This window comes from Andrographis paniculata, unplaced genomic scaffold, assembly GCF_009805555.1.
Source record: "Andrographis paniculata isolate CXL003 unplaced genomic scaffold, ASM980555v1 Contig55END, whole genome shotgun sequence".
In the NCBI taxonomy this organism is placed as follows: domain Eukaryota; kingdom Viridiplantae; phylum Streptophyta; class Magnoliopsida; order Lamiales; family Acanthaceae; genus Andrographis; species Andrographis paniculata.
In genome coordinates, this window is record NW_026137590.1 from 2,750,980 (window position 1) to 2,777,305 (window position 26,326).

Below are 26,326 nucleotides of genomic sequence, written 5' to 3' on the forward strand. Positions count from 1 at the left end.
ATAAAATATTTGTATTTACTCGTAATATCATCATTATGATAGCTGCTATGGAGATATTTTATCATATCATGAGTTACATCATTGAAAATAGTCAATTCAATAATGCCTGCAAGTTGTGATGTGATAAATATGCCAAAGAACAGTAACGAAACCAGCTTTGCGGCTCCGGGGGCAAAATTGTTATGTTAATTGTTTTATTTTTTTTTATCGTTTATTTTTAGTTTCATTTTATTTCGAACATATTTTTTATTTGAACGGTTGTTTTTGTGTGTACAAAAAATAATATAAGAGCTTTCTCGTCGATTCATTTATACCAACTTGATGTCATCTTAACTTTTTCAATTTTTATTAATACTATAATGTGATTGTGAAGAAGAAAAAAAATAAACGGAAAAAATATTTAAGAGAAAATATTTTATTTTTTATATAATACATTTATAAATAAAAATATTATATATTATTATAAATTAAAATAATAATAATATGGAGGTTTATGTAGAGTATTAATTCTAAATTGGGGGGAGCAAATTTGATTACTAAATAAAAAATTTTAAAAAAAAATTACACTTGGAAAAAAAAATTGAGAAAATTTTGTTGGGTCAGTTGCACCCCAAGCCCCAATATAGATCCGTCACTGCCCAAAGAACGACTATGACGTGGATCATATTATGTCACGAGGCATATATATTTCCATCCATATTATTGGTGATTTATTTAAATTACACATATATGTATATATATATATATCTATTATATAATGAATAAAAAATATATTCGATTCATTCTAGATAACGATCCCAATAATATTCCATATTGATTAATCAATGAATGTGCATGATTTCATTACATAGGTAGAATATTACATATGTAGAATAACGGAAAAATTGCAAAAAATATTATACCTCATTATCACTTTTGTTATGTATTTATTTCGCTGTCAAAATATATCTCACATGTTTGCAAAAGTCGTTATTTATATCATTTGACCGCGCGTAACATTTATAAATACATGACAAAAGTGATAATAGGATATAAGTGTGAGATACTTTTTGTAATTTTATCAGTAGAATAACTATTGGAGATGCCAAGTGAGAATCTCAATCCAGATGCAACTTGCTTAGTCGCAAAAGGAACATCAAACCAAATTTATTATTTTTATAATTATTATTATTATTAAGGGTCGGTATCTTTCTATTCAAGCTGAATTTTTATCATATACACAGATTTACAAATGCACATATACAGCCTGAATAGAAAGATGCACTCATTAAATTTGATGATATTGCCAAAATTTCAGTAAATTGGTGATATTACAAATGCTTTCACAGATTTACTGAAAAATAAATAAATAAATACAAGATATATATATATATATATATATATGTGTGGCGGAGCTGCGAAGCCAGAAATTCGTTTTGGCCGGACCGTAATTATTTTTTCTATAAATAATACTTTCTCCGTCCATTTTTTAATGTCTTACACGTTTTTTTAGATTATTAATTTTTTTGTTGTAAATTGACAAAATAATCCTTTTATTTTGTGTATAGATATAAAAATAGATAAATAAAGTAAGGGTAAAAGGTAAATTTTATGTATAAAAATAGAAAGAGAATGAATTATTTTTGGACGTTCCAAATAGAAAAATAGAACATTAGTTTGTGAATAGAGGGAGTATATAATAATTTTAAAATTATATAATATAATAAAATTTTAAAAAATTACAAACAAATTTTTTGTTTGTTTTATCTGAATTTTTTTTTCAAATATTTCTAAATATTCAAAATATTTGAACTAATTTTTTAAGTATTTGAATTAAATATAAATAATAATAATAATAATTTTATTAAATCTATAGGGTCAATTATTTAAATTTTAAAAATTATACAAATATTACATAATCAAAATACAAAATCAAATAATAAGTAGGATCGAACACCCTTCGGCTCCCTACTAGCTCCGCCCGTCTATATATATTGTAAATCAGGTATTAATATAATTTTGTTCGGTTACGTATTTAATGCGAGTTCCATAAAATATTTGTTGAATCATATGCTATTTAACTATGGCCACTTGAGCAAAAATACATTTGAAAAAAAAAAAAAAACAGTTTTTGATTGAACCTATAGAAATAAATAAATATAAAATTATACTATGTCTGTCCCGGGATAGATATGTTCTTTTTTCTAGTCCATCTTAAAACATACGATTCTTTTATATTTTTAGTAAATTTATTTATTTTAAATATATTTAACAAATATAAATTAATTTAATTAAATTTCAATCATCTTATACGGAGGATTACTTAAAATCGTTTTATTTCTACCTCTCCTTAATAAATAAATATTTTTTTATCTGTATTTAAATACATTTTTTTAACTAACATATTTATATAACTATTTATATTATATAAAATTTTATTACCTACAAAAATGATATATATATATATATTATATTAATTTTATTGAGATATAATATTAAAAATATTTAACCAAATATTTTATTTTTTTTAATGATATATATTAATACCAAAAACACTACGTACATAAAAAAAATAATAAAATAATAAAAAAATCTACTAATCTACACTACCTAAATAATAATATCCGAAACAAATGGATTATTTATTCCGAGATAAACATAGTGTTAAATACTATAGTTTATGATACATATACATATATTAATAAATTAAACACTCTTTATCCCTCTCGTCCTATATTTTTTATTTGTGTTGGATCAAAAAAAAAAAAAAAAAAAAAAAAATAGAACTAATTAGCCTAAGGTAGGAGTCTGGCATAAATAGGAAAAATGTGAAGACCAGCTGAAAGGCGGGTGGATAGTTGGAAGGGTGTGAAAAATGAAGGCGATGAAAGTTACAAGACTTCAGAGCTTACTCGCGGTGGATTAATTGTAGAAGTTACTTATATAAATAAACCATAATAAAGAACCTTCGAGATATAAGGAATAACATCTAAGAGGGGAGAAGACCAAAAAGACGATCATAACCAAAAACAAAACCAAGCAAGACTCACTTTGTTTGATTTTTACCTTTAATTTTTTTCTTCTTTTTTGTTAAACATCATTGTACTTTCTTGCATATTTATACATTTTGTGTACGTTTTTGGTTTTACAATTCGAGTTTGAGTTAATTAGTGTGATTTTTCTTCAGCGGATTTCCGATTCGTTTCATTTTATTTGCCCTATTGATGTAGAGAAACGTAATTTATCAATCGCAACACAATGGATGAATACAGAATATTCGTTTTATTTCTTCATCCCCACGAGAATATAGGATGCTAGGTTTTTATATGTCAATAAATGCCTTGAGCCCATTTATTAGAAGTCCAATAATAAAGACTATTGACATGGATTAGGATCATCTTCATGAATCAAACTCGAAAAGGAAATATCTAATATATTCCGAAAACTTACAAATGACGAATCAAAAGAAAAATAAGATAAATCAAATTTCAAAAGTAATCACTCATCTTGAGCAGACACTTTCGAGAATCCACGGACTATCCGAGGCTATCGATGCGTCTTCCGTCTCTCAAGCAATTGCATTCGAAGTTCAAACAATTGATTTGCCCTCTCGGCGGATGGAATCACTCCAATTCTAAAAAATCTCTCCAAAGGTAGCTAGGGTAAACCCTCTCTGATTGTTCTCATATCTAGGTTGTGTCCATAAAAAAAAAAAAACAAAATTATATATATTAAATGACAAATTAATCTAAGCCACACATCTTAAGTGACAAGCTAATCTAAACCACACATTTTGATTAAGATCAAAGGATCACAACCTCAAAGAAAACAAGAAACTTCGACCTAGTCTGGGTTGCAATCGGTCTGTCTAAGGTCGGGTTCGAGTGATCCGGAGCCGTGTCAACTATGCATTCACCTTACTTGTTGCTCAACCAACAACCCGTTTTGGCGTGCTAGATTAATATATTTTATTATCAAATTAATTAGGTATAACATTGAATTTCAAACCCTAGTGTTGGCTGTAGTTTTTTTGAGTTATGGATCTTTGATAGTTGATCTCTCAGGTTTATTATTTGGTATTAATATACCTTCTTGATCTTTTCATCAAAAAAAAGAAAAATGATGCACTCATCAATTACTATACATTTTAAAATAAAATAAGAATACTTAAAAGGACTATACATTTAAGAAAAAATTGCCTATAATTCCCCTGTAGTTTCACGACTCAACGTAAATCCTCTATTTACTTTCAAAATTGCATAGCGTCTTCTTATATTTTAAAAAATCTTTCAAGAAACCACTTTGTTTCTTTGAAACTTAGCGTAAACCACCATTTTACTTTAAAAATTGCATGACACCCCCTTATATTTTCAAAAATATTGCATAAAATTCCCCGCGATGCAAAAAATATAGATGAAAAATTATTTTCTCATTATACAAGGAAAATTTCATGGCAGTGGGGTTTTATTCAACGTTTTTTAAACCACAAGGGGTGCCATGCAATTTATAAAGTAAAACGAAAATTTACACTGAGTTTCAAAACCACAAAAAAGTTATGGATAATTTTTTCTACATTTTAAAATAAAATATAAATCACGAACAAGTATGTATTGAATACCTACTCATTTCACATACTTCATTTGTAAGCGTTTTGATGCAAATTCTTCCAACAAAAATATTTTATTACCAATCAAAAATTAAAATCTATATGAAATTATAATTTGTTATGGCTATTACTATATAACCAATATTCTAATATCCAAATTATGAATAACGAATTTATTTTGACATATGAATCTAAAAAATTGCAGCATAAATTTGTAAGAAGATAAGCCATTTTCATGGGGCTGGTAAAAATGATGTGTGTCGTGGTCAATGTTATCTGATTGAATATGTTTCTCGGCTGAAACTCCTGAATTTGTGTCTGGTTACATTTTGCTTTGTTTTCTATTTTCAGTTTCAATTATTCTAGTTATATTCTATTTAATTGTATTCTTCGATAGGTTGTGTAAAACTAACAACTTTCCTATCCATTGTAAATGTCTCAGTTTGGTGGAGGCCGAAGGAAGTTTCTCCTATGTTTCCCTTCAATCCATACTTGTTCAATCAGATAACATTGACTACAGGACTGCATGAGCGATATCGGGTCGAGTGACAGTCAAATAGATCAAACTCCCAACAAATTGACGGTAAAGAGTAGGATCATCAAGAAGAGAGCCATCATGAGCGGTAAGTCGAACGTCGTAGGCAAGTGGTGTAGATGCTACCTGACAGTCTGTGAGACCAGCTCGAGCAAGAAGATCGGAGCATACTTAGCCTGGGACAGAAAGAAACCATCGGGAGAATCAGAGACTTCAAGCCCCAAAAAGTAACGAAGGGGACCCAAGCTCTTCATCTCAAACAACTGGCTAAGATATGCTTGTAGATCAGAAATACCAGATGCATCATCTCCCGTGATGATCATATCGTCAACATAAAGTAAGAGTATAACTATCCTGATGAAGAACGAAGAAGAAATAAACCAGAATCGTAAGCACATGTGGTAAAACCAAACTCCAATAGTGCAGCGCTAAATGTGGCATACCAAGCCCGAGGGGCCTGCTTCAACCCATATAAAGCCCGGCGTAAGCGACAAACTTTTCCAGAAGACAAGAAACCTGGACGACACACAACTCCATCCGGCTGTGCATTTGCCATTTCTGGTAACTAGTGAAAAGCTTCAAGCAATGTTTTCCTTCCGGCAACTACGAATAATAATGGTCGTAACACTTAAAAACTGTGTGAAATAAACTTCAAGAGGGCTGAGATAAATTAGTGGGGATGAGACAAGGGTATAAAAGTTAGGGATATTTGGTCGGAATTGAATCCTTTTTTTTTTTTTTTGTGGATAGGGAGATTATCTTTAGTTAGCCATCACACAACCTTAATTAATGATTTATATATATAATTGTTCAAATTATATTTAGAATTGATTGAAATACTTTCAATAACATATCATATATTGTCCTTAACATAGTAAGAACCTTAAAAGTCTAATTTTTCCAAGAGATCATTTAATTAATAGACTCAAACCATTTGTAGTGAAGTATGCAACATGTAATAGCTATTATGAATATATGAAAAACTATGTATTATCATATTTAAGGCCTTGTATATACCTTTAGCATTGTAATACTATGGCCCGCAAGCTATACAAATCAAGCGTGTTGGGATTAGATTGACCCTACATGTCAACAAAGTCTTTCAAAGGAGGTCACTTATCCTGAAATTGTCCTAAAGCAACCATGATTAACTATACTTCTCTAAAATCGGCTTCCGAAAAAGAATGTGTACATTGTTGACATGAGAAGTATGTTCAATATACTAAATCTCTATTCAATTTCAAATGGCTTAGCACCGGCTCATCTATACACGGGCGTTGAACTAGCATCAATTCAACTCCAGGGATATCACATCCTCTCCACTTAAAAATGCAACGTCAACGTTGCACCAAAAGAATCCATTAAATGCTAGACCCCTCAATAGTCCTGTCAACGACTATGGGTTGTCCTAGGTTGACTTTGATACCAATTATAACACTTCGGTCCACGAGCCACACTGGCCAGGCATGTCGGGATTAGACTATCCCCAAAGTCAACACGATTCCTTTCATCATGTTTTTATCCTCACTCACATGCACCGTGAGAAACTCTCGACATGCCCAGCCAACGTGGCTTGTTAATTGAGGTGTCATTGTGTGACTATACTTTTTTATGCCTTTTGAACAGGGCGAGGCTTTATTCGGCCCAACTTTACTTCATGCTTTTTTATCAACATATTGCTAGTATGTCTTGCATGCATATATAAAGAGAGAGGATTGCAAAATTTTATCACATTCCAATTAAAAATACCTCAATGATTTAGATGATTAAATGCATTATGAGGATATGATGTGTAAAACACACCAAGATATTTTTCCATAAAATTTAAAATTGTGTTAAACGAACTAGGTACGAATTTTTAATGATTGAATATCAAATGTTATTCTTTCAATTTTCATTCAATAAATGGTTGTGATGTATATGAAAATTCTTTGTAGGCAATACACATACATCATTTTATCAACTTTAGTAGATTAGTAAAATTAACATGTCCAAAAAATGATTATATAATCTTTCATTGTGACTTGGTTAATAGGCATTTTCAGCAGCATCAAGTATTTTTTAAGGTTAATTAATAAAATAGCAAATTATGATTTACAATTTATGAGCATTTCTACTAGATTGGCTAACGCATTCTTCAGGTGTAGTAATACGATTTTTTGGACTTTATTCTTCAAGAGGAAAAGATAATATAAATGTGCAAAGATAGCACTAAAAAGAGTGCAATAAAATAAAAGGAAGGCAAAGAAAAATAAAAATAAAATAAAAAAGAAAAAGAAAGAAAAATAGTAGGAATTATTTAGAATGTTTCTTCGTTTGTAAGATTTTGCCAAAATCTTACTATTCATCCCATTTCCCCTCCTCAAGCATCAAATCAAAACACATATTTTTTATTTTTTATATTATACTAAAAAATCAATTTTACATCACATCAACACCTATTTATATCAGATCATACAATTATTCAAATTCAAAATTTTTACTATTCAAATCCCAATTCAAAATCCAAACTCCCAAACAAACACATAGTAACAAAAAGTAGTAAAAGAACTGAATTAAGGATACACTAGGGTGTGTTTGTTTGAGGATTTGGATTTTGAGTTGGGATTTGAATAGTAAAAATTTTGAATTTGAATAGTTGTATGATGTGATATAAATAGGTGTTGATGTGATGTTTTGAATGTAAAGTTGATTTTTAGTATAATATAAAAAATGAAAAATAGGTATTTGATTTGATGTTTTTGGGGGGAAAAAATAGGATGAATAGTGGAAATCCAAACAAATCCCTCAAACAAATACTGTTTGGGGGCTTGGATTTTGAGTTGGGATTTGAATAGTAAAAATTTTGAATTTGAATAGTTGTATGATGTGATATAAATAGGTATTGATGTGATGTTTTGAATGTAAAATTGATTTTTTAGTATAATATAAAAAATAAAAAATATGTTTTTTGATTTAATGTTTGGGGGGAATGGGATAAATAGTAAGATTTTGGCAAAATCTTACGAAGGAAGAAACATCCTAAATAATTCCTTCTATTTTTCTTTCTTTTTCTTTTTTATTTATTTTTATTTTTCTTTGCCTTCTTTTTATTTTATTGCACTCTTTTTAGTGCTATCTTTGCACATTTATATTATCTTTTCCTCTTGCATTTATGTTTTTTTTTTCTTTTTTAGTTCATTTCTCAGCATAAAATCAATGTAATCTCATTTATTTTCAAGATTTATTTACCTGTAGTGATTCAAAATCTCAATATGTTTGCTTGCTTTAATTCTTTTTATTTATTTTTTAAATACGTCTTCTTCAATTTTCTTTTTTATTTATTTTTAAAATACCGATGTGAAACTGGATCCGGATATATATCTTAAGCCAATAAGACCTACCAAACCATACAATCGGCCATAACCAAATCAAGCTAATGAGCAATAACAATTAACAAGGATTTCGAGGACTTCACATCTACTTATTTATATTGATTATCACTTCAATCAAAGAATTAATATTTACTTAATGTATACAAAACTTACACTATTTTAAACTTCGGTTTTATAACAATAACCATCATTATATATATATATATATATATATCACAATAGTCGGTTGCAGGTAAAAGTATGTGTGACATATGTTTCTTTTGATTTAGTTTGAAAATTTTTGTTTTGGATTTAGTATTAAAATAATATACGATGAGATATTTTGTAAGAAAAAAAAATACACTTTTTCCGTCCACATAGAAAATAAATATTTACTTTTGGCGGTGTTTAAAAAATAATAGTATTTTAACTATAGTGGGTAGTTGAAAGTAGTCTAATGACATTTTTGCCCTTACTTTTTGGTATAAAAGTAATAATGTGACGTAAAGTAAATATATCTGTGGAAAAAATATAAAGTACTTAATGAAATGTTTATATCAAAATAAAATTATGTATATTTTTTGGGAATACTTTTTTCGAAAAATGCATAAATCAAATACTCCGTCTGTCACATAAGAAGAATGTCATTTTTAATTATTGTCCTACCTAACATACTTAATACTTTGGAACTTTCAATATACTATAGAAGTGTTATTATTTTTATATCCCACAATCTAATAGGGATATTTTTGTCTTTTTCAATATAAATTAATATAATACTAATATTAAAAAATTTACGTGCAAAAAATAAACGTCTCTCTTCTTTCCAGACGAAGGTGGCAGTAAAAATACGGGTTTGATAGTTAAAGAAACACAAATTCGAAAGGTAAAGCAGCAATGGCATTCAGTCACAGTCACCTTCACAGTCACAAAGGAGTGAAGTGAAAGTGTTATTACAAAGGTAACGCAACACCAAAGACAAAGACAAGAACAGGAGCAAGAGCAAGGCCTCCCAATCCTCATCCTATTGGTCGCCACGTCACGACACCTACCTACCTACACACATAGACCAATAGCAATACCAGAAACAACAAAGCCGCCGATCAAACACCCCCAAATCAATCCTAGCCGTTCATCTAACCTCACGTCCTCTCAGACGGAAGATCCAACCGTACAAACCTCTGACCACACCATACGCACAACGCAGCACAAGCAATAACGATTCCTCCTTTATTCGTTAACTATAGCATAAATAGATAAAAGTAAATAAATATCACACAATGTTTTGACAATTTACCGTTCCGTAGGAGACGGCGTCGTTTCGAGCTCAGATGGCAAGCACGAGGCCGGGCACGGATTTCCCGACGCGATCGGGGAGGCTGCTCTCCCAAATCGAGGGGCAATGGAGAGGCGAAATGGCGCCGGTCTTCCCGATGCGGGTGACGGTGAGGGAAGTGTTGAAATACTCCCTGACCTGAGTGATTACCCCATCGTTGACGGTCCAGGCGTGAACCCAGGCGATGGAGCGGCGGACGTCGAATCCTTCGGCGAGGACGACAGAGCCGAAGGCGGCGATGCTGTGGGGAACAAATTGGAAGCTCGATTCCTGTTCTCCGGTGAGTAGTCGCATCAAAAACTGGTGCGACGGCGGACCATGGAACCACCACTCGAGGTCGGCAGCAAGGATCTGGTGGATTGCCTCCGCGTCGCGGCTGCTCAAGGCGTCATACAGGGCGGTCACCACCCCCTTGCTTCGAGAATCCTCCAGGCTTTCCTGAGGTAACGCCAGTTCCTGAAAAGGCAGAGAAAACAGGGCGAGATTTGTGTGTGGGGAGAGGAAGGTGAGGAGTGCGTAGGAAACGTGACCACGGAGAAATGGGGGTATATATAGCACGGAAAAGGGTAGTTCAGTAATTCCGTGTCCAGAACCGAGGGTAGATATGGAATTTAATTTTCTCCGCCTACGTGGCGGCAGCTGAGTGGATTTGGCGACCTTGAAGCAATTCTCCATTTTTTCAAGCCGACCACAACACTGTGTCACTTTCGCATACAGTGATGACTGAACCAGCTAAAAGTTCGGGGACAAATTTTTTTTTATTAATTCAATATTATTTGTTTTCTTTTAATTCACAGCACGTTCGGGCAAAAAAATATTGGAAAATTTTAAATATTTTAGAAAATTTTTTAATAAAACTTCATAAAATTTAATATTTTTTACTATAAAAAATTAAAATTTAAAAAAATAAAAGTATAAATCAACAAATGGACAAAATTTTTATAATTTTTATATTATAAAATAAAAAAAAGAAGAGCAAATTACTAAAAATATATATATATATAATTTTATAACTTTTTACACTAAAAAATACATATATTTTGGAGGCCGGGGATCAATTGCCACCCTAGCCCCCATGTAGATCCGCCAATGTTCCTATATAGTACCCTAGAGGATAGCCGTGCTATGCACGGGGTATATATATATATAAATTTTATTGAATTGTGAAAATTAATTGTTGTTATTAAATATATACTTTCTTTATCTATTAATTATTTATTTATTTTGATTTGTATTCATTTTCTTTTTTTTTTTTTAGTAATTGACTATTTATCTAACATTACAAATCTCATTCTAATTTACAATATATTACACAAATGTCATTACTTTTATATCATACATTACTAATAATATTAGTTTAATAATTTTACTTTTATTTCTACTGCATGCCAATATAATACTAATATTTCTAAAACTCTTTTAAAAAACAAATGTGAAATCGTCAAAAACAAATTTATTAATTTTAATTAATACATGTAATGTGAAATGAGGTGTATAAGACATGCACCTAAACAAATATTTCCATATGCAATTATAATTAGACAAAATGTTCGATGGTGAGGCTGCAAATCTTACTCAATAATTAATAAACTAATTATTAATCTCCATTATTAATAAATAATTACATTATTTTACAGCTTGCAACTAACCATTGACAAGCATTGTGCACGGTTGGGGTAGGGTGGGGTCCCTCCATGGTTAAGCACACACTAAAATTATTGCAACATTTATCTACTTAATGTATGGAGTAATAAATTGGATACAACAATTTTCATTAAGAAATTGTCTTTTAAAATTTATGTTGGGTAGTAATATAAATAATTTTGGGAGTAGGAGCATATAAAGTATGTATAAGCTAAAAGATTGTTACTTCCTTTAAAATGGGCGGGGTGAGGATAATTTTGTATTGGTTTGAAAATAATTTGAAATAAAGTGATTATGTGATTTTTTATTTAAATATTTTGATATGATATTTTATAATCAAATTGGGACGAATAATAATTTTTTTCTCAAAATTTTAAATTAGCTAGGTTGATTTTCTCTAAGTATTGAATAGTAGCTTTATCTCTGCCATTTTCCTCGAAATAAGGTGTCCTCGGATCGAATATATCTTAATCGGTAGAGGAATTATCATCATGGAAGGGCACTAAGTGTTTGGCATTAAAGATGTCAGAAGTGAGCATATGACCTTGAAGGCGAAGACGATATACATTAGGATTGGTCTTTTCGATGATCTCAACAGGGTCAATCATTCGAGATGCGAAATTTATTTTACTTGTGAGCGGGGAACTGATCCTTGGTAAGAACTGCTCAAACAAAATCTTCAACATTGGATTGAATGTCATGTTGCTTGGTGTCACCAACAAGCTTATACTTAGCATATGAATCCTCCAATCAGACGGGGGTTGTATGGTGAACTTTTTTTGCTCTACAATAAGATTGATAGCACGAGCATCAACTGAAGAAGTGGATGGTAATGTGAGGAGATTTACAAGGGCATAAAGAATCTAACCATAAACCACCATATATGGAGAATAGCTCGTACTATAGTTCAAGATTTGATCGTGTGCAAATTCAGACGTGTCGAGTTTAAGATTCTAAGATTTTAGATGGTCCCAAACCAAAGAACAAAGGATGTTACCCAAATATTGACTGACCACCTCCGCCTTCCTATCGACCTGGGGATGATACGCATTACTAAAACTCAAGTCTGTGTTGGTCATGTGCCATAGAGTATGCAAAAAATATCCATAACACGTAAGTTTTAATATAAGACAATTTAAATAGGTAGTCTATGGAAACAAAAGACATCCTGAAAAAATAGAGCCGCAACATAGACATCATTAGTAATATGCTTTCATGGCATAAAATGGACTATTTTAGAGAAGTGGTCAACCACTACAAAAATAGAATCATTACTCCGTTAGGGTTGGAGATAGACTCAAGGCAAAGTCCATACTAATAGTAGCCCATGAACGATAAGAAATGGGTAGTTGACGATACAAGCACACATTGTTGGCGGTGTCCTTTTATGAGTGACAAAGAGAGATACATCTTGACAAATGGTAGGCCAAAAAAATTAGAATAGTTACAGCCCACATGTCCCACATTATGAATCTCGCCAATAATTTTTAACCGTAAACTGGAGGTGGGAACATACACGAAAGGTCCCAAAACAAAAATCTTGATACAAATTAGTAGTCCACAAATAGACTTTGTGGCAACATGGAGACAATAGACCCAACGAAATGATAAAAAAAATAGAAGTCCCAAAAGGAATTAAAATTAACCACATGAACATGCATGTTAGTCAAAAGTCAATTGCGGCAACTAAAATGATTAGCAACCCGGTTGTCCACTCTCTATTGATAGTGGACAATCAATGTAAACTTTTGAATGTAGGTCTAACACTTTGCATATCAGACCTACAGAGAATCTTGGGTTGTCAAGTGCTATAGTGGTTCAAGATATGTGTAAAGAATGAACTCACGCTAACATAATTAATGATGCTAATGTTGAACTGCATATACGACAACATAGAACTCAATATAACTACAACTCTACCAAGTATGAGTTTCGGTGCGTTTTCACTAAAACAAGCCATGGGCCAGTTTGTTGGGAACCTAATTCAGCCTATCCGCACCTTCGAAGTATCTCAGTTAAAAAATCTTGGGACAACACATGGACTCAGGTTGTGGTGAATAAGTCTCTTATTAATAAAATCTTTCACCTAGTGTCAGAGTTCCTCATGTTTGATAGGACACATACAATAATGGGGCGGTTTGGAAGATAAGCCCTAGGAATAGATGGATCTAATATTGAATATCTGGTATGGGAGGTAACATTTTTTGTAAGGCATATGGATACATCATGAAACTCCGTGATGTGAGGCAAGGCTGCAACTGAAATCTCAAACTAAACACAAATATCATAGGCAAGTAATAAAAAAATGAATGGTTAATTGAATGTCTCTTTAATAAATGCATCACGATCTAGAAAAGAACTTTATCAGCAGTCATTAGCTTATTGAAATTTGGCAAAGAAAACAGCAGCACAAACTTCAAGTCAGAAAATATAAATTGGTATGTGTGCTTGCAACAATCATGAACCACACTACGATCAAATTGCCAAAGGCTTCCTAAAAAATAATAAGAAGCATCTATATGTACTACATCACACCAAACAGAGCCTACATATATGTAACCCATAAAAAAACATCCTCAAAACCCTCAGAGCCATATGTACAAGATTCCTCTATTGTAACCACAATAAATTATAGGGCTCTGGGTGTACTTTAGGCTCGGAGCTAATTTCTCAATTGTATTATTAGCGATGACATTTTCACAGGAACCTAAGTTAACAATAAAGCAACATACCTTGCCATTAATAGTACGTGTTAAGTTGAACAAAGAAGTGCAATGGACATCAGCAACAGTCATATGGTGCAAGGCAAGTGCATCTGACAATCAAGGTGGCCCCTTTATCTCCGAAAATGACGAACTTTGGCATCCAGTCAGTATCATCAGCATCATAAAAGGGTGAAAAATGTCGTCCGCGTCTGCATTTTTTATGTACAAGCGATGTAGTGTAAGATTTTTTGGGTATGAAGAAATGTGATGTCCTGTCTTTCAACATGAAAAACACGGGCCGCAGAAGGATGATATGTTGCTGGTAGGAGTTGGAACATATGATAACAGGGTTGGACCCGTCTGCTGGCTATTGGAAGAGTGTGGATTCATGACCGATTTGGTTAAGTCTGGAAAGCTTGATAACTATAAACTAAAAGTTGTGAAGTGACGGTGCATAAATTGGCATTCAAGTTGCAAGACTCATTGGTGCTCCTTGAAGACAGATTCGGGAAAGAAAATGTTTAATGCGTCCTGAAAATGAGTGTGCAATCCAAGAATATAGTGAGATATCAATTGATCCTCATACTCCCGCAAGTCTTATAGGAAAAAACACCTATGATTTATGTATTTATAATGTTATTATTTTTTTGAAATTCCAATTCCTAGTGAAATGCTAGTGATTAGCAATTTTATTTCAAACTTTATTTTTTTTTAGACTTACGTGCATTTCTAATAAAAATTTCTCTCAATGTCAAATTCTCTGATGTCAACTATAATCTCGTTGGTCTTAATGAGAAAAGATATTGTTTGAACTTCTTTTGGCCAATAACATGACATTATATTTAACTTTCGATTAAAGCACTTAGCTAATTTTAAATTCATACCAACAACTAGTCTATCAAATTTTTGATTTTTTTTTTTTTTCAGGAGAATTGATTTTGGAGGACTATTCTAGCATAATAATATGAGTTTTATCAGCTTAATTATTGTTAGTTAAGTTGTCATATTTAATCCCCCTTAGTTCTATAACACCACTATTTTTATTTTTTCTTTGTGGCATATGTAGAGACTATGCAAGAAAGAATTTGGCAAGCTTAGTGAGAGAACTAAAAATGCTTGAAACACAAAATTAAGAATAAAACAACCACAACTTGATCATTTAACACTAATGTTTCCCAAATGCTACAAGTTGTTGTAGAAGTTAGAAATCATATTTTAGCGAAAATATTTTACTTACGGGACTATTTTCAGACAATGTCAATTTAAAGTCCTAAAATTATAAAAAAAAGTCAGATACGGGACTAAAAAAATAGTTCACCCAATATTATTTGATAATATGCCGAACTGAGTTTCAGATTTTTAGATCGGGCATTTTATAATGATAAGCTTATAACTCGGATAGACAAATCCGATACCTTCCAATATAAGTGATTTTCATATATATGTTGTTACCTTAATATATAGATTTTTTTTTTTTTTTTCTAATTGTAACGAAGGAAACGTTCCCAATCGGTTGAACGGAAATGCATCTAAATAGGTCTAACCCTTTAGAGCTATAACACATTTTTTCTCCTTAAAGAATTGATACACTCTTTAATTCTCTCTCTTCCGATTAACGTACTCTCGTATTGTTCGGCAGTGTCTTTCCATAGTAGTGCTATTTCGAGAGGAAATAGACCATTTAACCTTTAAGAATGATATGGATGCAAGAGAGCACTATCGGTTGTATTTTATTATGTTGTAAGAGGTCTTATTCGATCGACTTTCTTCTTTAATTTTATCATTATCACCCGTGTTTTTGAAGATTCTTTTTTCAACCTATGAATATTTTGTGATTTATTATTATTTATTGTTTGCGCAAAGTTAATTGATGTTTATGTATTTATTCTCATGTACTTTTCACCATTGTGGATTAAAACATATATTTGTTTCCCCCAGTTATATATTTTTCTTATTGTAGTAAGAGTTTGTTTTTTCAACAAATTTTCTCTGACATGATTTCCAAAATATATAATATATATTACTCCATCCGTCCCAAACAAAGTGCTACATTTATGTTGGGCACGAGATTTTATGTGAGAAGTATTAAATAAAATAATTTAGAAATTAAATGATGTGATAGAGAGAAGTCTATATACTATTTTTTTTTTATTAGGGTGATGTCATGAGATAAAGTGTGGGGTATAGATTAAGTATAATTAATTATTTCCTAATTTACAAATATTGCAAGGTGTCTGGGACATACCAAAAAAAATGTTACACGATATTTGATACGGATGGAAGTATTATCTTACAAAAAATTAATATTCAACATAAAATATATATTTTTCTAATTATATACATAATTTTCTATACCTCATATAAATAAATATCCGTCAAACCAAAAAACTTATAAACTAACAAACCCGTTAAATCTTTTTAACAATTTTAAGCCACTAGTACATAGAAATTATTTCTAGGTTTGGCAGGCATATATTTTACCCTAAGTCCAAACAACACATAATTCAAACTTCATGAACCATTGTGATTGACCAAATTATGTGCCATTGACAAAGTTGTCTAAACGTTAAATAATGAGAGTAAAGTTATTAATTTCAATTTATTTTTCTCTAAGCTAAATCCATGAGACTTGCCCACCCTAACCTATTTTGTATAGGCAGGAAAGCAAAACATGGCCAAGAATGCATACATTTTATTTTAATTGTTTTAATACAGAAATATTTTAAATATGATACTTTGATTATATATATATATTTATTTATTTATTTAAATAAGATTTTTTTTTTCAAAAATATATAATTTTTTATTATTAATTGGATCAACAAAAATAACATTAAATGCACCTTGATAAATTTGTTTTAATAAAAAAACGTTAATACGTATAAGATACAAATATTGATGAATCGAAAATGATGACGATAACATTACTACTAGAATTTTAGTATCTCTTTAAATAAAATAACTATTTTCATCCCTATGATCAATCTTTGTCTTTTTTTTTTTTTTTTTGGTAAATTGCACAAAAGTTATTTGTGGTTTCATAAAGACTCTATCGCTGGTCTTTATTTAATGGTATTTGATCTAAATTCACTCAAATTGCGAATAAATTTTAAAATCTGAATTTCTAAACCCCTAAAATTAAAAATATATTCATTTTTCTTATATTTAACCTAAAAAAATACTAGTAAATATATTTAAAAATAATTATTTTTCTCACATTTTAAAGTATATTTTTACTGTTTTTTTAAGTTAAATATAAGAAAATAAATATATTTGTAATTTTAAGGGTTTAGAATTTGAGATTCTAAAATTTAATCTCAATTTAGACGCATTTAGGTTAAATACCGTTAAATAAGGACCGCCGAAAGGGTTAGACGCAGAGTTTATGAAACCACGAGGGAGTTTAACGCAATTTTAGAAATGTAGATAATTAAACGCAATTTCGTGAAACCACGGGCGGATTTTATACTATTTAGCCTTTTTTTTACATGCTCTTAATTGAAAAAATTCCATTTTGCATCCAAAATCTGCCAAACGAGTCGATATCATTGCTTTTCCAAGATGCATGATGTTTCGGCAATCGAACGTCCGAGTGTTTAGAACTTCAAATCGGCAATTGTCTACATTTGAACTTTTTTATCTTTGAAGTTAATTTTATTTTGGGATGATTTATATGGCTTTAGGATTGCCGACTTTATAAATACTTACCCTTTTATTTTGTAAGTAGTTTTTAAAAATAATTAAATGTATGTTTGGCAATGAGCTTATAGTTGTTAGCTGATTCAATTAATTAGCTAGTGTGACTGACTGATTTGATTAGCGGTTTGTATTTAAGTGTTTGATAAAATAACGGTTTGATATTAATTGTTTATGTGTAAAATAAGAATTAAGAACATTTATATTTTATTTGTTAAAATGCTTTGATTCCGGTATTTCGATATTTGTTGCCACTTCACTGAGTCATACGAGATCTATTTTTTTGGGTTCAGTCAACTAGATTTGATTTGAGTTATTATAAATATTCATTATAATGTAATTTTTATTCTATTTGCATTCTTAAATCGTAATAGGATTATTCTTCTTTTGTCATGAACGTAGCTATTGTCCCCGTTAGTAAATCACATAATTTTGTTTGTCAATTTGTTTTGTTTTGGCATTTGTCACAATAGCTAATACCCTGTTATTTTATTTTTTGAATCATTTCTTTTAAAAAATTTTACAATTACTTTTATTTTGGCTTTAAGGTTTTTTACTATAAGTTACCACTTTTCGTTTTGTATGTTGGTTTTTATTTTTAAAAAATAACTATACTTTAATTCAACTATATGTATTTGTTCATCTACATTAACATATATATATATATATATATATATAGTGAAAGTACTTTTCTCACAATAAAGTTTTGACAAAAATCACAATTATCTCAGGTTTTTTCATACTTCACTTTTAATAAATATATAGGTGACACAAATTCAAGCAGTCATTTATGAAAAATTCAATTTTCATTTAATATGATCTCCCATCAGAAATGGTTGTAAACCAACATAATTCAACCTTACGTACAGAATCTATTATTATTATTATTATTATTATTATTATTATTATTATTATTATTATTATTATTATTATTATTATTATTATTTCATATTGAAAATGTGGTATTACTTGTAAGATCAGCTAGTTTGATTTTAAAGTTTATCAAAAGAGTTTAATGAGTTGAACACGATTGTTTTAATCTTCTTATTTTTGTGAATGAATTGAATTTGAGTTTTTTTGTTCACAAATATATAACAGGACTCTCAAAAATCAAATTGATATTTCTTAATTAAAATTATATTTGTGATCATGAATATTCAATTTGTAATGTTTCCTATTATTAAAAAATTGACATACTAGAATAGTGTGGTTCAATGACTTAATAGTCGATCGTAACCAAATGTAATAGCACATGTTATATTCTCATGCATATTGAGAACTAATACCATCGAGAAACAACACTAATTAAATTGTAATAATAATACAAATAAACACATTAACTAATAGCACATGTTACAGTTAATTTTAGCACATTATATAAAATTGTATAATTATTAGTAAACAACACATATCTTTATTACACAAAATATGTCGTGTATAATAAAACTGTGTTATTTATATATATGACTAGAGTCAGCACCACCGTAATCCTTCGCAATTATTACCTATCAAATCACTGTCCATCAAAATCACCGAAGCCAAATAAAATATTACTATACCAAAAAAAAAAAAAAAAAAAACACAGTTTCCCAAAATTACAAAAACATTTAATCCAATCTTTCCAAATCCACCCTAAAGAAAAACACCCTGGTAAGTGAATGGACAAAAATGGTGGGTTTGGTGAAGATATCTAAATACTTTGAAGGGATCCTTACAAATTAAGATGTGCTAATAATGTAGTAAATAAATATAATGAGCAGAAACAGCCAAATGATATACAAAGAAGGATCCCATGTGTCACCAACTTCATCACATAATACAATACAATATGATCAAATTCAGAGAGATTTAGGGTTTCGCAGAATAAATAAATAATGTCTATCACAGATGATCGAGCACAAAGAATTAATTAATGGACGATTAATAAATATTGGTTGTTTTTAAAACATCGTCATTAGTGCATATATGTGGCCAGAGTGCTGAATCTCAAATTCAGCATTGTGCTGAGCATACATATAGCTAACAAATAGAATACGATAATATTAGTGACAGCACGTCATTTATATTAATATAATACAAACACAACACGTGAACTAACAACACACAGATAGCTAGCAAACAACACACTGTTATATTAGTGACAACACATCATTTATATTCATATAATACAAACATAACACATAAACTAACAACGCATTATATAGTCTGATACAACGTATATGCAACAGTTCATTTCAGCAGATACATACACTTGTACAACATATGTGTAATTACGACAAATAGCACATGTCATTATTACAAACAGTGTGTGCTGTTTTTAATAAAAACTTGTGTTGTTCTTGTATTTTATGGGTGCGCGCTGATTTAAAAAAATTAGTATCAGCACTGTAACCTACTATTTTTAATAATGGCATGTGTTGTTCTTGTAGTTTATGGGTGCTGATTTAAAAAAATAAGTACACTGCAACATTTCTCGCGTGTATGTATATATATATATATATATTGATTAGATTCTTTGTTGTGACGAGAAGGGAACATGAAGACAACGCACGTACTTCTATTTCTAATATCAGCCTTTTTGTATTATGACCGGGAAGGTTCTGGGAAATTTCCTCATGACCTACTATATATACCATCACGATTATTATTATTATTATTATTATTAAACCGCCTTTCATTGTATGCTAGCTATTGAAATCACAAAAGAAATATATATATATATTATGAGTTCGGAAAGAAATTGGTTTGAATTTTGTATAAAAATAATATTTGATGTGATATTTTGTAAAAAAAATATATATATTTTTAAAAAATACAGAATTGAAATAGTAAAATTTAGGGAAACTCGACTAAAGAAACATTAACTATATACCGATATGCGGAATTCTATTTGGCTTATTAGACATGTCACGTCGGCAAAAAGCTACTTGTTTTCACGTATTAAGATGAGAAAAGTAAACAAACTTTATACGATTACAATAAATAAGTGAAATAATTAGATTTTTAAAAACTGTGTATTTTATAGAATTAAAATGTGTACATTATTTAAATTTACTTTTCTCATCTCATTATAAATCATTTGGAATACCAGCAAAAAAACTATAGGTGTATTTTTTTTTGTGAAATAGTTAGAAATACATATATGTACGTAAAAGAAATAAAATTGTGTAGAGAATGTAAAAATAATAAATATGTATAGTGTGTATTAATTTTTTTTTTTAAAACCTGTGAAAAAAGAAAGAAAAGAAAAAAGAACAAACCCACTTTTTTGTTTGTCATGCTTTGAATATCACAACAAAAGCTCAAATGTCCTATACAATATGCATTTGTGTTGATTTTGTTACAAATATTTGCTGTGTAACATGTACTTGTGTTACGAAAGTATTTTGACACGACAATCACTACAAAAAAAATAATATATTTGTAATAGAATTTCGTCTCTAAAGTTCACGTAGCTAATATAATTCTATTTCTAATTCCGTCTCTAATGTCATTAGTAACGGAAAAAGTAGATTTAAAGACAAAAAAAAATTTGTTAAAAAATAATTTTTTCTTGTAGAGAATATTTGTAAAATAATACCCGTCTGACAGCTTCTCAATCACATGTGGAGAGAACTTTTGTTACAAGTTTTATACCGCAATAAATAAAATAAAATTGTTACGAAAACATGCATAACAAAAAAACCAATACAAATATATTTCCTCGCGGACAGAAGTTTTATGTTACGACCTGCTAAACGTTAAAATTTGATCGGTATTTGTTACATCCCAAATAAGGTGCTAAATAACATGAATTATATTCTTTCATAACTAGTATAAAACTAGATATCACACATAGAAAAAACATTCGAAATAACGGAGCCATTCAAATACAATCGACGTCATATATCATCCAACAAGTTCTATGGCACGATAAAAATAAGAGATGACTAACCGTGCACGACTAAGATGCTTAGCAACACAATAATGAATTGATACATCAATCCTCAACAACAATACTAGTACGATTACATTCAAGAAAATATAGCAACAACTATTATTAATAGACAATATCAATCAATAACTGTTCTAACTTGATGATGATCCCTGGCCTAAGTAATTAAGCAGGAATCAAGAGCGACGAACAAGGTAAAAAGAATGAAATGCTAAGATATACTCCCTCCGTCCCAGATAAGATGGGCGCATTACTGTAGATACGAGAATTTAGGTAAAATATAATTAGTAATTAATTAAGAAGTGTATTAGTAAAAATAATTATAAATTAAAATTAAAAAAATTTTAAATTTTAAAATATGATTAAAGTGTATAATCTTTCAAAAAATAAAGGATAAATTATGTGAGACGGACGAAAATAAAAAATATGGACAAATTATGTGGGACAGAGTGAGTATTAGGTTACGTAAAATTGCTAATTCATAATATAACCAGCAATTGCAATAGATTCATGTATTCTAACTAACACTAATAATCATAGATATGTATATCTAATACAATTAATCATATAGTTTACACAACATCAATGATAAACTTAACAAATTTAAATGACGGACAATACAAAACCAGTCATACAATCGAGCAACAACACTAATTAAATTCACAAAACGTTCAAAATCATTCATCCAAACTATACACACTTGATGTTATATAATTAAAACTTCTTGAATTCATTGTGTTACGTTGTCGGGAATGACTCTTTCATGCCATCTAAAACTTTTTGGTACGACATCGATTTAGTTTATTCAGTGATAATCAGAATATAGCTAAGTATAGCACGGAACTTTAACACATCCCGGTGTGTCCTAGTTCAAATATTTAAATCTAATTAATAAAATCGATCATTAAAGAAGAATCTAATCTAATTTATTTGAACATTCGTTGTTTTCTTGAGCCTAAATGAAATGGATCTGGGCAAAAATCAGCTTAGTTGGCACCCAAAGCCATCAAAATCAAAAGGCTGAATAAATATAAGGGTACATGCGAAAAATGCAATGGCAATGGCCAAGTAGGACATCCCAATGCCACCGGTAACAAGTCTGTTTCTCCCCACTGGGTATGTTTCCATCGTCCAGTGGGATGTGCTTCATGAGCCACATCCAAAAAAGTGTTGTTAGCAAGGTAAATCCCTTTGAAATTAAATTTCTATAGCACGAAAATTTCAGAGTACAAAATAATAGAAAGTTATCCTTTAAATATTTTACAAAATTAGAAAGTACAACAGAGGACTAAACTTAAATGTTATTTGACTGAACTTAAATGTTATTTATCTTATACAATTTAATCAAAATTTCTTTTAATTTAAATAAATATTTGATACTATAATATTAAAATATATATTAAATTTAATGTTGAAGAAAACATTGAATAATAAAAATTGTGTCAAAAACCTAGAACCAAATTCTTGTTTGAGTTGATGATTCAACTTGGATTGAAAAAAGATATATATATATCATCCATGGGGGTGATGGCCTTATAATTCTTAAGTTTAATGTCACCTTCAAAAGAATGACAAATGTGTAATACTGCTACTACAACTAAGATGAATTGGTAGCTGAAACAAATAATAAAAATTTTAAATGGGATAAATAGTGTGTTTAAAATTCAATCCTCCAAACAAACACACCCTACTGAATGCCTTCATAAACAGATGAGCTGAAGAATAATAAATGGATATACCATCCGACACGACACAATCAGTCAAAAACTCAACCTAATATTTTCATAGAATAACAACAACAAACAGAGAAAATACAGATAGATAGATAGATAGATACATAAGTCTTTACAATACATACTATGGCAGCATTCAAAATTGTCTTTTTCATCTAGATATTACCATGGGATCTGGCGGGATCATCTTTTCTTCATCTTTGTGATGCACTATACCATCTCGATCTCCTCCTTCTTCTTCTTCTTCTTCGATCAAAGACATTTGTCTTAACCGGCTCGGACTTGGAGAGTGAGCGGGAGGGGTAGAGCCCCCCTTGACGTGTGGGGGCGAAGGACTGTTCCCAAAAGGAGAAGATGGGCTCGACCGAAATTGAAACTCACCATCTTCTCGACCCAATGGAGCCATTGCCACCGATCCCTCTTTTTTCCTGTATAATTCATTTTCCATTATGTCGTAGAAATTTCCCGTCCTTACTTCCTGAGCTAGAGAGCACCAACAACAGAACAGCCACAGGGCACAGTCGCTGACAGCAGGTTTACCGCAGCAAGATTTATAGGCGGGTAGATTAAATCTCCGCCTCATTTGAATTCTCCAGAACCCTCCGTAAAGGACGCCAAAAATACAAAGGAAGATTCCGGTGATGCCCAACACCTCCCTGACCGTCTCATTATTGATGTTGACGGCTGCCAGGTTGAAGATCCAAAAAGGGGCCATACAGAAAAGAAGAAAAGTTGCGATGTGGACGTACATATTGCCAAATCCGAGCCTCTCCATGTTCCATCCGAATACGCAGAAGCTGCAGAACAATGAGAGATATGCTAAAGAGATGTCGTCCCAGAAATCAAGAATACCTCCGCTCCACTGTGGCTGTCGCTCAACAGTTCTTTCGATGTCTCTTGATGCGAATGAGAATCTCTTTTCAAATGACATTCGCCTCGATTGACTTTGCCGGTCACTCGCTCCGCCAGTGACTTGAATTTGAGCTTCTTCATCCGTCTGAGTCTCGTATTCTCTCCCAAGGGGGCTAAGCATGGAGTAAACACCGGCAAATGCTGGAGCACCAATGGCAACCGAAATACATATTCCAACACCAATTGCCGGTCGCTCTGAACGCTTATATCCCAAGTTAAGGCCACACAATGCATACTGTGCGTAACAGTTGAGGTGGAGTAGAATCACCACCACCATCATGTGTGCCCATTCATGGGGTTTATAAGTGCCGTTTTTGCAGTAAATTTTTCTTAGTTTCAGGACGTCTTCCGTCCTCCATCTCAATAGCAACGCTAAGTGGTATATCCGCTTAGGGTGTTGATACAAACACATAAGTGTGAACAACGCGTTGAGAATCTGGTTATTGACCTCAAACCACGTGTCCCTCTGAGACTTCTTCGGGATAGAATGGTTAAGCATTCCAGTCATGACCATAAACAGGATCGCACCCGACACAGCAACACAAACAATCCAGACAAAAAGAGCCAGATTCATGGGATCCTTTATCCATTCCTTGCAAAGCTTCCAAAGACAAGTCCAATCAACTCTCCTAGAAAAGATTCTCTGAAACCGTTCGCGGATGTGAAGACTGCTGGAGGAAGGCACATTGCGCGAAACCTCATCCCTCTCCTCAGCAATTCGGTGGAATTTGGCGGTCGGTGATGCCAAATCACCAAACTTCAAGAACATTAACATTCTTGGAAGAGCAGAGAGGGAACTGTTGTACCCACTCTGTGAAGTTTCCTCAGTTATCAGACCTCTTTGAGACGTTGAAACGTGCAGAGAGGTGTTGCTTTTAACATTATCTGTAGCAGTTTCCTCACCTCCACAAGCACTCTCACCATTATCAGTTAACACCATATTGCCCTTACCACAACGTTTTGTGCAAAATAAATTACCCTTATTAGGAAACAGTGGGCAAACTACTCATCCCCAATCAAACAATCAAGTAGCAGAAGAATCTAATCAAACTCAAACGAGGCAGACAGCCATGATATTGAGCTAGAGAAGAGCAAATCCAGATAAGAGATCCAAAACTGCAGCGAAGAACAGCAAACTTTCACCGCAGGTAAAGAATAAACCAGAAACCTAGGGTTGCAGACAAAGCAATTAACCAAGCATAAGCAGTCCGTTCCGTTTACAAAATTCATTTCAAAAACCTCAAAACTAAGATCTAACAATTTCACGATGCGCACACTGATACGTAATAATCTAATATTTGGGGAAAGTCATGGAATCAAAAGGGGAGAAAAGAAATCACCAAAAAAAAAAAAACCTGAAATCGCCTCCCCTCCCCCGCCAAGATTGAGCTGTTGCGGGCGGTCAACTGATGTTCATCTTCATAAACCGATTCCAAGATTGAGCTGTCGCCTTTCTGTCCAATTCTTTTCCAAAATATCATCTGCAAATTCGTAAGCTTCGTATTGGCACTTCAAATTTCAATCTAATAATAAATAAAAGGAGGAAGGGCGAACAAAAAACCTGAATAATCTTATTATATTATTATAGCTTTAGAAAAATGTTTCAGCATTTATTCTTTTCAAAGGAGGAACAGCAAGACTAGCATGCCACTTTATCTTATGGAGTATAAAATATTATTTTATATATACACATATGTATGTATGTATACACAGAGGGTTGGCAAAAAAATCGAACCGAATCGTCGAACCGTTGAACCGAACTGAATCGAACCGAATTTTCGATTAACCGAGCAAATTCGGTTCAAATATAAATACTGTATATATGATATTTGTTCGGTTCGATTTGGTTTCGGTTTTTCATATTTTTTTCGGTTCTGTTAACCGAACCGAATA

The 26,326-nt window shown here is 31.3% G+C and overlaps 2 protein-coding genes across 4 annotated transcripts; both read right to left on the bottom strand.

Moving 5' to 3' along the window:
- Positions 1-9,355: 9,355 nt before the first annotated feature.
- On the bottom strand, positions 9,356-10,344 carry LOC127256111 (wound-induced protein 1-like). The gene has a single exon (XM_051281947.1). It carries the CDS (start codon positions 10,101-10,103, stop codon positions 9,801-9,803), a length of 303 nt encoding a protein of 100 aa, XP_051137904.1. The 5' UTR covers positions 10,104-10,344; the 3' UTR covers positions 9,356-9,800.
- A 13,061-nt stretch (positions 10,345-23,405) lies between these two features.
- LOC127256432 (uncharacterized) lies at positions 23,406-26,060 on the bottom strand. Of its 3 annotated transcripts, XM_051282444.1 has the most exons (3): positions 25,995-26,060; positions 25,789-25,914; positions 23,406-25,601 (listed from the first exon to the last, which is right to left on the bottom strand). In XM_051282444.1, the coding sequence occupies exon 3, from the start codon at positions 25,371-25,373 to the stop codon at positions 23,673-23,675; it is 1,701 nt and encodes a 566-aa protein (XP_051138401.1). In that variant the 5' UTR covers positions 25,374-25,601; positions 25,789-25,914; positions 25,995-26,060; the 3' UTR covers positions 23,406-23,672. The 3 variants fall into 3 exon arrangements, with proteins under 3 accessions (XP_051138401.1, XP_051138400.1, XP_051138399.1); XM_051282443.1 differs by lacking the exon at positions 25,995-26,060 and having other exon boundaries at positions 23,406-25,549; positions 25,789-25,984; XM_051282442.1 differs by lacking the exon at positions 25,995-26,060 and having other exon boundaries at positions 25,789-25,984.
- Positions 26,061-26,326: the final 266 nt, after the last annotated feature.

Bases quoted from the DNA above. Each gene is read 5' to 3' on its own strand.
- LOC127256432 (XM_051282444.1), bottom strand. From the start codon at position 25,373: ATGGTGTTAACTGATAATGGTGAGAGTGCTTGTGGAGGTGAGGAAACT.
- LOC127256111 (XM_051281947.1), bottom strand. From the start codon at position 10,103: ATGCGACTACTCACCGGAGAACAGGAATCGAGCTTCCAATTTGTTCCC.